Genomic DNA, 10,520 nt, shown 5'->3' on the forward strand with positions numbered 1-10,520 from the left:
ACTCAAGTCCCTCATCATCAAAACCTTTAAACATCAACAATTGATCTTGCCATCTCCATGACTGTTCTGTTCTTTCTTTCAGTCACACCATTCTGTTGTGGTGTGTATGGAACAGTGAGTTGATGATGTATACCTTCATCATCACAAAATTTGTTGAATTCCGATGAGGTATACTCTGTGCCATTGTCGCTTCTAAGATTCATTATTACTGCAGAACTTTCTTTCTCAACATAATTCTTGAATTTATTAAATATTTGAAAAACCTGTGAACGATCTTTCATGAAATATACCCATGTCATTCGAGAATAATCATCAATAAATAATATGAAATACCTGCTGTCATCAAGCGAAGGAGTTTTCATTGGACCACATACATCTGTATGTACGAGTTGTAATTTCTTTGTCGCTCTTCGTGCAAGTCCCTTTGGAAATGGTTGTCTTGTCATTTTTCCCAGTTGACAACCACTGCAAACACCAATTATATCTAACATAATTGGTATACCTTTCACCATATTTTTTTGTGAAAGAAGTTTTAAATTTTGAAAGTTACTATGACCAAAGCGTTTGTGCCATAGCCATGTAGCTTCGTCTCCTTGAGCTTGCATTGCCTTCTATTTTCCTTCATATTGCCAATTTAAAGGAAAACGTTTATGTTGCATTTTAACATTAGCAATTTTATTTTTTTGTGGATCCAATATTGCGCATGACTCATCCTTGAAATGGATTGAATATCCATTTTGAACCATTTGAGGAACACTTAGCAAATTTTGATTTAAGCCGGGGACATAAAGAACATCTTTAATGAACCTTGTCCCTTGTTTTGTCTGGACAGCGACCGTGCCTTTACCTTCAGACTTCACCATTGATCCATTACCCATTCTGATAGGGATTTTAACATATTTGTCAATGTTGGTGAAAATATCAAATTGCTTTGTCATATGATTTGTGCATCCACTATCTATAAGCCAATCGTTTTTTTTAATAGTATTACTTTGATTAGCATAGAATAGATAGCTTTCTTCATCAACTGTTTCAGAAATGCTTGCTTGTTGCTTCTTAAACCTGCAAACATTTTCAGTATGACCAAATTTCTTGCAATAATTACATTGTGGTTTTCCCTTGTGCCAACAATTCTTTTCTTCATGATTTGTTTTCTTGCAAATATTGCAAGGAGGAAATTTACCTTGTTGATTTCTCTCTCTATTGTTGTTTAGATTCTGATGCTTGAAATCCCCTCTTGGATTATTATGAGGTTTTGATGATGAGGGATTATGCCTTGATTGGAAAGCTCCATCCGGGCCTTCTGAAGTTGTTTCATCATCTCTAATATTCATTCTTTGTTCATGTATTTGTAGAGAACCAAGAAAATCCGCAAGAGATAATGTTGTGATATCTTTTGACTCTTCAATTATTTGTGCAACGAGATTAAACTTTTTTGATAAAGTTAATAACATCTTTTGCACAACTCGTCGATCATTTATATCTTCACCCATGGCTTTTAACTGATTCACGATTTCTATTACTCTTGTAGAGTAATCTTTTATGCTTTCATCTTTTTTCATCTTCAAATTATCAAACTCGAGTTGAAGAGATTGTAATTTGACAATTCTCATCCTCTCAGTCCCTTGAAATTCTCTTTGCAAGGTATCCCATGCTTGTTTTGCTGAGGTAGCATTCATTATTCGAGGAAAAATCAAGTCTGTAGTAGCGAGGTGAATTTTGGCTAATGCTTCCGCATCCTTTTTTTGCCAATCAACTCCTCCTACAGTAGATTCTTCTTCATTTGGTTTAGTTGTTGGTATGCCAGATTCAACAACTTCCCATACGCCAAAAGCACGTAAGACGGTCTTCATCTGAATGCTCCAATATTCGTAATTGCTACCATCGAATAATGTAACTTGTTGTTGGTTTATTGTGCTTGTAAATGCCATTTTTTTGTAGTTTATATGATATTTTATAAAATATTTCTAACTATGCGGAAATTATGCTAGAGCCTTCTTGATCGTACTAGCTCTTGATACCACTGTCAGTATATAGTGCTAAATTGTGCAATTAAAATAAATATATTAATAAATATATATGTATATAATGTAAAATGTAAAAAATATATAAATATAGGAAGGATTTCTTTTTTTGTTTTATTAATTCGGTTACCTTTTCTTTTTTTGAGTATTACAATGATTTATATAGGATTTTAATTGTATTGGCATTAGCTATATTTGATATATATGCCAACTTAAAGGAATAACAGTAAATCTTATCATTACAACATACATAGCTATAATTATATTTTTGATAAGGGTGAGTTGAATAAGGAAATAAAGGTGAGTAAAATAAGGAAGGCCTTCACATTTTAACAGGACCCACCACCTCCTCATTGCCGCACCACAACCACAACAACAACCCCCTTAACCCCTGTATCTCCCCTCCTTCTACTGCAGCGCCCCCACCTTAACCCCCTGACCCCACCTACATCCCCATTCGCTACCCTTCAGCAACTCACACTTCATCTCCCACTTTTGCGATCATTTGGAGTGGTTGTTGCAGGGGAAATTGTGGTAGATTGTTGTTGGTGGTGCTTGACGGAAATTTACGGTTAGGATGGGGGGGTGGCATAAAGGGTGGTTTGGCTGGAAAGATACTTTTGTTGGCTGGTGTATAGGTAGTTTTAATGGATGGACTTGGATGGTGAGATCAGAGGGTGGTGGTGGGAGTTCGGGATGAAGAGTATGTGACGGTTTTTTTTTTTTTTTTTTAATTAAAAAAAAAGAATAATAATTTTAAAAAATCAAATGAATTATACATTGACACATTGCTCACAGTACCTGACTAATAGGTTAGCAAAAGGCTTAGAGCAAGTTTAGCCCCAAAGACTTGAGGTGACATCATCATTTTGAGTTTTAAGATTTATATTAAAGGCTTTTCCCATTTTTCTTCAAAAATCTCAAGCAAGTCTCAAGTTGAGTCTTGAAATTTCAAGACTCAACTTAAGACTTGAGATTGGGACTCACTTCAACCACGTACTTCATATTTATTTTTATTATCCTTTTTTTTACACTTTTCTACATATAATGTAAAATATTTAAGTCTTAGGGCTAAAGTGATAAATTTGTGTAAGTCTTAGTGAGTCTTAACAAGAATTTGATGACATCATTTTCAATGGGGACCGCCAAAAATGATGTCACGTCTAAGTCTTGAGACTTGAGGCTAAACTTGCTCTTAGACTAATTTATGAGACCCCCCTATAGTTGGGATTGTTCTAATTTAAACCGTAGTTGGGGTTAAAATGAGAAGAGAGTCAATAGTTTGGATTTATTTTTGTTAATTATTCCTATATAATATTATTTGTTATTAAGTAGGATCTTGCATTCAATCCTACGGTCTGATTCTATCGATTCAATCCCACCCCTCCTCATCGATCCAAGGTAAGATCTCGATCCTAATAACCTTGTGTTATAATCCATTTTTCATCTTTTTTTGTGGTGTTATAAGTAAAAAAATCTTCCTTTTTAATATATTATTTAATGATATTTTTTAATGCATTTGCTTTTTAATACTAACTGTTCATTTTATACTATTTAATTAGTATTCATTTGATAGGGTATGGTGCAGATTTGGTGAACGACATGGGTCTTTTTTTGGACCGAAGTGCCGGGCTTTTTTATTAACTCTGGAAACTGATCTAAGGAATTGTTTAGTTGCATAAAAAAATGAGGGAAGTAAAAAATTATGGTAAATTTGAAAATGAAAGGGTTCTTTGGTTGACAATAAAAGTGTAAATGAGGGAATTGAAAATTTATAAGAATTTGCGACTTCCCACAAAACATGGGATGTTAATTATCCAAGCCCCTTACCAAGCTAAGCTTGGTCTAGTGGTAAGATTGTCACCATTTAACCTTGAAATTGAGGGTTCAATCCCCACTAGAGATACTTTGAGAGTGGAGATCCCTTACCCTTCCCCCTCACTCTTAAAGTGTCTGGCCCGTAAATATCGAATCAAAAAATCGTGAGGGTTGAGGTATAGCAGATTAGCAGGTTCTTTCTCCTTACCTTATTAAAAAAAAACAAAAACAAAAACAAAAAACAAAACCAACCCCCTTGATAAGTCAAAACTCCCATAATTTACACCTTGTTTCATGCCAACCAACACTTTATGCAAATTTTAGGAATCGTTGACACCTTTTGGGTTTGTTGTTTTTCAAAATCATCTATATCATATAATGAATAAAAAATTAATTAAACTTACTGACATTATTACAATTTTAAAAACTGATAATAAAAAGGTAAAAACACATTTTTTTTTTTTTTTTTATATTCTATTTTTAGATTTTGTTTAAATAAATTTTTTTTAAAAAAAATAATGGCCCTTAGAAATACGAAGTACATATTCCGCAACCAAACAACACCTAAATCAAGAGGTGATCCACAATCAGAAATTGAGAAGTTACTGCGTGGCAGATTTTGGTCCTTCCAAAGAATCCAAACCAAAAACACCATTTTGCTCAAATTCCACTGATTACTGAAAACTCTTTCATACATAAAAATCTTTTCATCATCTTCTTCTTATCCGCCATTTTTACTTCAAACTTAAGAAGTGAGCAAAAAAGCCATTAAAGCTTAAAAAATGAGAGCTGCAATTGCTAATCTTCAACAGCTTAATTTTGATTACAAGGGTGGTAATATTATCAGTTCTACTGCACCATCTCTAACCTTTGTTCCTCCTGTTAGTTCTTCTCATCATTCTGTTTCTAGAGGTTTGTAGTTTTAATTTTTGTTCGTTTTGGTATGAAATGAATTTTAAATTTTAAATTTTTGGACTGCCCCTAATCTCAATTTTTTGTATTTTCTTTTTGTAATTGATTATAATAGCTAATGACATGATTATTGAAAATGGTGTGTGTGTTTTTCTGTTTTAGAAATTCATCACAAAATCTTGTGTGTATGTGTTGTTGTATTATGATGTTTAACTAGTTTACATTCTGTTCAATAACTGAATAACCCCATATTGTTATTTTGAGTTTCATATTGTATTTACAAATATAAACTATGTTCTCAAAAATTGGCAAGCAGAATAATACCCCCAAATCATGCTGGATATATTTGAGTTGAGTATAGAAGAATAATTAATACTAGTAGTACATATATATAGCTAAGATGGTAAGATTTTGAAGTAATTTATTGATTTGGGTGTTATATTTTGTGTTAGTTGGAATTACTTCTCAAATATGGAGCAAAAAGGATTCAAGTTTGAAAAAGATGTGGTGCAACAAGAAATTGGGTTCTGGTAGATATGTGGTTACAAGATGCAGTGGTACTTCCAGCTCCAATGATACTATGGAACAATCTTCTGGTCAAGCTAAGGCAAGTGTATACCAAAATACTTGTTGTATAACACTTAATTTAATTTGTGATAGCTTATATGGGTTTTGCTGAATGTAGCCTTTAGTGAATTAAATTTTTCGATATGGTACTAAGTTGGAAAGTTTAAATAGAACGCACGCGTTGTTTGGCTTATTTAGTGTTTAGTATTAAGGGTGGGATTAGCTCATTCCAACTTTTACTTACAGCCAGGGTGATAAGTTGGCATGGAAATTGAAACACAGAAAGGAGGAAACCGCTGGTTTCTATCTTTACATGATTATTATGAATTTGAGATGTAAATTTTGCAAAGAGAGAAGTAATAGATTAAGAGGGAAATCATTTACATTACTTGCTTAATGGGTTTAAAGAGATTTGTGGAGTGTTTGGAATTCTGCATTATGGTTGCTGTCCCTTTATGTTTCCCATCTTGTTTAGTAGTTTGGCACTCTAGCTTAGCTGCCTACCTAGTATCTAACCTCCGTTAATCTTTAGTAGATATGAAATTTACATAAAATGATATTTGGAAGAATGGAGGGAATTTGTATCCTAGTGAAGGCTGTCTATATGCTTGTAACATGTACCCTATAAGGAGAAAAGGGATCTTTAGAATGTTTTTTCATCATGGAAGTTTTGGAGGAATTATAAGCCAAAGGTGGTGGGCCAACAGTAGTGACAAGAGTAGGTTACAAATGGAATTACATTACATGGACTTGAGTGCAAACATATGATTTTGTTATGTCCAATTATAACTGAGCTGAGCTGAATTGTTTATGAGAGAAGAAATTTAGGAATTGAACTAAACTAAACTAAACTAAACTGATTGGAGCTTAACTGAACTGAAATTAAGTTGAAGAGAACAGGCTCTTAAGGTTAAAGACTGTAGTTGAGTGGTGTTACTTGTGTAAAATTGCCCACTTATGCTTCAATGCAAGCGAGAACTGCCAATTAAACCTTAATGTTGTCTCTAGAATTGAATCACTACAAGCTTGTATGTCAGATTGCTAATAAGGAAGATTAAAGAATGTAATTTACCTAACTGTTAGATAGATAGGATGATCTTATCCCTAAAGATTTATATCCATTCATCTCCACCCGCTCCAGCAATATGTGGTTATAAATGTCCAAACTCGAGTGCTTTGTGTGCCTTACCCCTAATGGCTTGAGGAAAAATTGAAAAGAAATGGAGAAACAAAAAAAAATTTGGAGAAGATAAGAGGTATGTGGAGTATGCTATGAAAAATAACTAGCTATTGTCTTTGTTTCTTTATTTTGGGCATAGAGAAAGCCATTAAGGAACAACAATGTAACCAAGATTTGATCCCAAACTTTGATTACCACCCCAAGGCTATTACCAATTTGCCTCCATGACTATTTCTATTTGAAACGTCAAAACATCTAGAAGATTGGTTTACTGGATGGAATACCTCTCTCTCTCTGTCTCTCTTTCTTAAAATATAATTTTCTTACTAAAACTGTATAGACACATTCCAAATTATATGTCAAAGGGGTGTTGGAAATGAATTTTTACAGAATCAAGTATTAAATGTTGACCGGTACAACTTCATTTTGTCCGTGTTCAATATAATAAATAAATAAACACCTCACTTGTAATGTCATTTGATAGACGATGTACAGAGTACAAAACTACAAATACAACTGGTAAATAATACCTGAACTGTACACATACTCGAAACAATATATACATTTTGTTTTTGAACATATTATGTATCTACATATATTTATTTAGTACATAGTAGGAATTATAAATCTATGAGTAGTAGCTTGCAAGATTTCCTACCTCCAAGGCCGGACCAAGAACTGTAGAAGATTCTAAATAGGAGTGGCCCTGCCACGTACTGTTACTCGTGCTATTATGTTGGTTGTAGCCCCTCTTTTGCACCCACCCAAAACAAAAATCTAAGTTTGGTCTAGAATAGAAATCATATGTATTTGAAAAAAAAAAAATTGTAAGTGAAGAGGGCATCAATTTCAAGGCACTTTCACTTTGATTGCACATTGATAATAGTTACATGCCGAAATGTCTCACTTATCTATCACCAATGTTTTATAAGAATTGTTAGTGGCTTTCATGACATAAAGATCTACTTGTACCCCTACAGAATAAAATAATGGGGTCGAGAAGCTGTTTGGCATAAGGATGTCATCTCATATGCATATAAGCTGACGTGTCTTGTCATATAATTTCGATCCGTTAAGTCCCAGGATTTTATTTCCAGGAGGCAGGAAACTTCAGTCTTGTTCAACTTCTTTCATGAAAGTTAGTTGGTTGCAATTCCATTTTCCCGGCTATGTGAGCTCCAGAAAACATGTTCAACGCTTGGGGGAGGGGTTGTTTATGGAAGCAGAAGTTGTCCGATTCAATTGTTCAGAAAAAAAATGTTGTTTGAGTTTATTATATTAACCACCAACTGAATTTATGGTGTATCATCCCTAAGATTTGTTCTTCAACTGACGCCTTATTGATGAAAATGGTGCAACAATATGAGTGATGTTCGGCTTTGTGTATTGGGAATTTTCTCAATTAAGAAGTGGAAAGTTAATGGTATGAGTTAATGCATAAAGTTGACATAACCTATGTTGCAAGCCATAGTTTATCTAGGAGCTAAAGTTATCAGAGCTCCCTAAAACAATATTTTATGCCTTTATGCTTATTTTTGACTATTTGATTGAATACGTTGCATTGACATGCTCATCACCAGGCACCTTTTGGATACACCAGGAAGGATGTGCTGCTGATTGGATTAGGAGTAACAGTTTTTGGAGTAGGATTGAAGAGCGGATTGGAGGTATCATAACCTATGATTGGTTTCTTAAATTTGGCATCTTTTTGTTGTTGGTTTTGCACATTCTATACATTTATAGAATATGCTCTAAAGCTCTATCTGATTTGCATATTCTCCACTAATAATTCAAGATCTCTATCGCATTAAAAGATATTTTGCTTAGAGGCCAAAGAAAGCAAAACCAATATATCTAGCTTTACCTCTTTGCGCATGTATTGTTGTTTTATTCGGTTGTTAGCTTATGGTTTGTCTCACTGTGGTGTTCTGGCAGTTTGTTGGAGTTGATCCATTACAAGCAGGAAATGTTGTTCAGCTAGTGATAGTCTTAGGCATGACAGTTGGATGGATTTCAACATATATGTTTCGGGTTGCAAGTAAAGACATGACTTATGCTCATCAGTTGCGGGACTATGAGAGTAAAGTAATGGAGGTAGGCCATATCCCATATGTTATGTTTGTCTTTCTTATTTTGGTTGTCTGTTTTTGAAGAATGGGCCAATCCTTCCAAGTTCCAAGGCTGCCTACTAACTTTAATATCAACTTTGAAGTATAAAAAAATAATCTCAATTTTGGATACCCCATTTACAACATGATTCCTACGTTGCATATACTCTGTAATTAAAAAAAAAAAAAGTCTCCTTTGGATCTGGTCACCTACTCTCCTTATTTTGCAGCCTCTTCTCCGGCTTCAATCTTAGCTGAAATTTTGGACGATTCTATTATAGAATATAGACCCCTCTGATATGCTGTAGAATCATGCAGAATCTTTAATTGTTGTGCTCTCAATCATCATCAGTCAAAATAAATACTACCTGTCAAAAAAAAACGTAGTACATAAATTAGCGTGTACCCTAAGGCATAAGCATATCTTATTTCTTAAATCATAAGAAACCCCAAGACTAGTACTCCTCTATCATGCTTAACATCACACGGGCTCACGGCTAAGCCGCTAAGACTAGGGAAGAATATGTTTAGACAAAACCAATAGGAATCTTATTTATCAATCCCAATTTATGAACAGACCAATTTGGAGACAGGAGACAGGGTACCATAACATGGAAATATGGAATCTATCAGTCTGTCTTAAAAATCCAAGTTGGGATAAGTACCAACAAAATTTGAGATTAGTCCTTTGAATTTTCCTAATATATTTAGTAATTCTTTAGCTCCTAACATCTGAGATTCATTGACATAACTAAATTCCAAACAAATATTTCAGACTATTTTTATCGTGAGGAAGTTAGGTATCAGGCATTTAGAGAACACTGCGAGACAAATACAAGTACTTGCCTATTTTCTATGTCCCAGATTACTCTCATGTGGACAATCCCAGGCCTTGTAGAAAAGGGGGGGGGGGGGTGGGTTTGGTGATCAGATCATATTCTAACATTAAAAATATCTCGAGCATTTTGGGGTTGTTCTTGCTTTTTAGGATCCAATTGTAACTTATCATCTGTTTATGAAATCGACGGCCATTGACTTAATGACTTTCTTAATTATGATCAATATTCAGCTCTACCCCTGGCCTATATAATTGAATGTTTGAGAAGGATATGTATAGGACTATAGGTATTAGGTACCTCTACTGGACCTCTCTTTATCACCTACTTTCTTGGCAAGTTGATTAGCATTGATGTCTCAGATAAGCATCTCATCTCATTTTGGCTTACTCGTTAAGCAATCCTTGTAACATACTAACAATCAAGTCTGATGTTATTTGTGTATGCTCCAGCAGTTTAGCTTCTTTTGTCAGACAATATTAGAAGAATAAAGACCAATTGATTAAACTCCTCTTGTCAGATTAGACTCGTTTGTTTTTACTTGAGATTCAAAAACTGGTCACAACTTAAATTTAATGCATATTTTACGAAGTTAATAGTTGGAACTTTGTTTGTTGGACCACTAATAACTGTGTTAATATTTCTCTTACTCTGTACGAGCATTTCATAATCAGTAATCCTCTGCATTTTACAGAAACGGTTGGAGGGTCTTACTGAAGCAGAACTTCAAGTTTTAATTGAGCAAGTCGAGGAAGAGAAAAGAGTTGCAGCCAACAGTGAGCAGGTTAATTAGCCAAAAACATGGTTTTCAATCAAAGTTACATATTTGTAATTGAGAAGAAAAAAAAAAGTGTATAGTATAGCGTATACAGGAGGCTTGTGGTTTTCTGCCTATATAAGTTGTACTCAATCACATCTCCTGCTAAGTGCTAAGGCCTCGGTTTGTACATGATCAGTCAGGCTGTATCTTGTTCACATAACTGGTGTATTATGTAATCAGTTTAAACATAGGATATTGCTTGGAATAACTTGATTGCTGACTTTACAGAGTACAAAATCTTGGAATCTTATAAAA

The 10,520-nt window shown here is 34.1% G+C and overlaps 2 protein-coding genes across 2 annotated transcripts; one reads left to right on the forward strand and one right to left on the reverse strand.

Annotated features, from left to right (window-relative positions):
• Positions 1 to 611: 611 nt before the first annotated feature.
• Positions 612 to 1,931, reverse strand: LOC110715866. Its single transcript, XM_021894487.1, has one exon. It carries the CDS (start codon positions 1,929 to 1,931, stop codon positions 612 to 614), a length of 1,320 nt encoding a protein of 439 aa, XP_021750179.1.
• Positions 1,932 to 4,404: 2,473 nt separating this feature from the next.
• Positions 4,405 to 10,520, forward strand: LOC110715743. The gene is made up of 5 exons (XM_021894351.1): positions 4,405 to 4,754; positions 5,207 to 5,361; positions 8,082 to 8,168; positions 8,437 to 8,595; positions 10,140 to 10,520. Exons 1-5 carry the CDS (start codon positions 4,625 to 4,627, stop codon positions 10,236 to 10,238), a joined length of 630 nt encoding a protein of 209 aa, XP_021750043.1. The 5' UTR covers positions 4,405 to 4,624; the 3' UTR covers positions 10,239 to 10,520.

This window comes from Chenopodium quinoa, unplaced genomic scaffold, assembly GCF_001683475.1.
Source record: "Chenopodium quinoa cultivar QQ74 unplaced genomic scaffold, ASM168347v1, whole genome shotgun sequence".
Lineage (NCBI taxonomy): Eukaryota > Viridiplantae > Streptophyta > Magnoliopsida > Caryophyllales > Amaranthaceae > Chenopodium > Chenopodium quinoa.

Excerpts from the sequence above, each read along its gene's own strand:
- LOC110715743 (XM_021894351.1), top strand. The coding sequence starts at position 4,625 with ATGAGAGCTGCAATTGCTAATCTTCAACAGCTTAATTTTGATTACAAG. Across the intron at positions 5,362-8,081 it reads AATCTTCTGGTCAAGCTAAG|GCACCTTTTGGATACACCAG; the intron begins GCAAGTGTATAC and ends GCTCATCACCAG. Across the intron at positions 8,169-8,436 it reads GATTGAAGAGCGGATTGGAG|TTTGTTGGAGTTGATCCATT; the intron begins GTATCATAACCT and ends GTGTTCTGGCAG.
- LOC110715866 (XM_021894487.1), bottom strand. The coding sequence starts at position 1,931 with ATGGCATTTACAAGCACAATAAACCAACAACAAGTTACATTATTCGAT.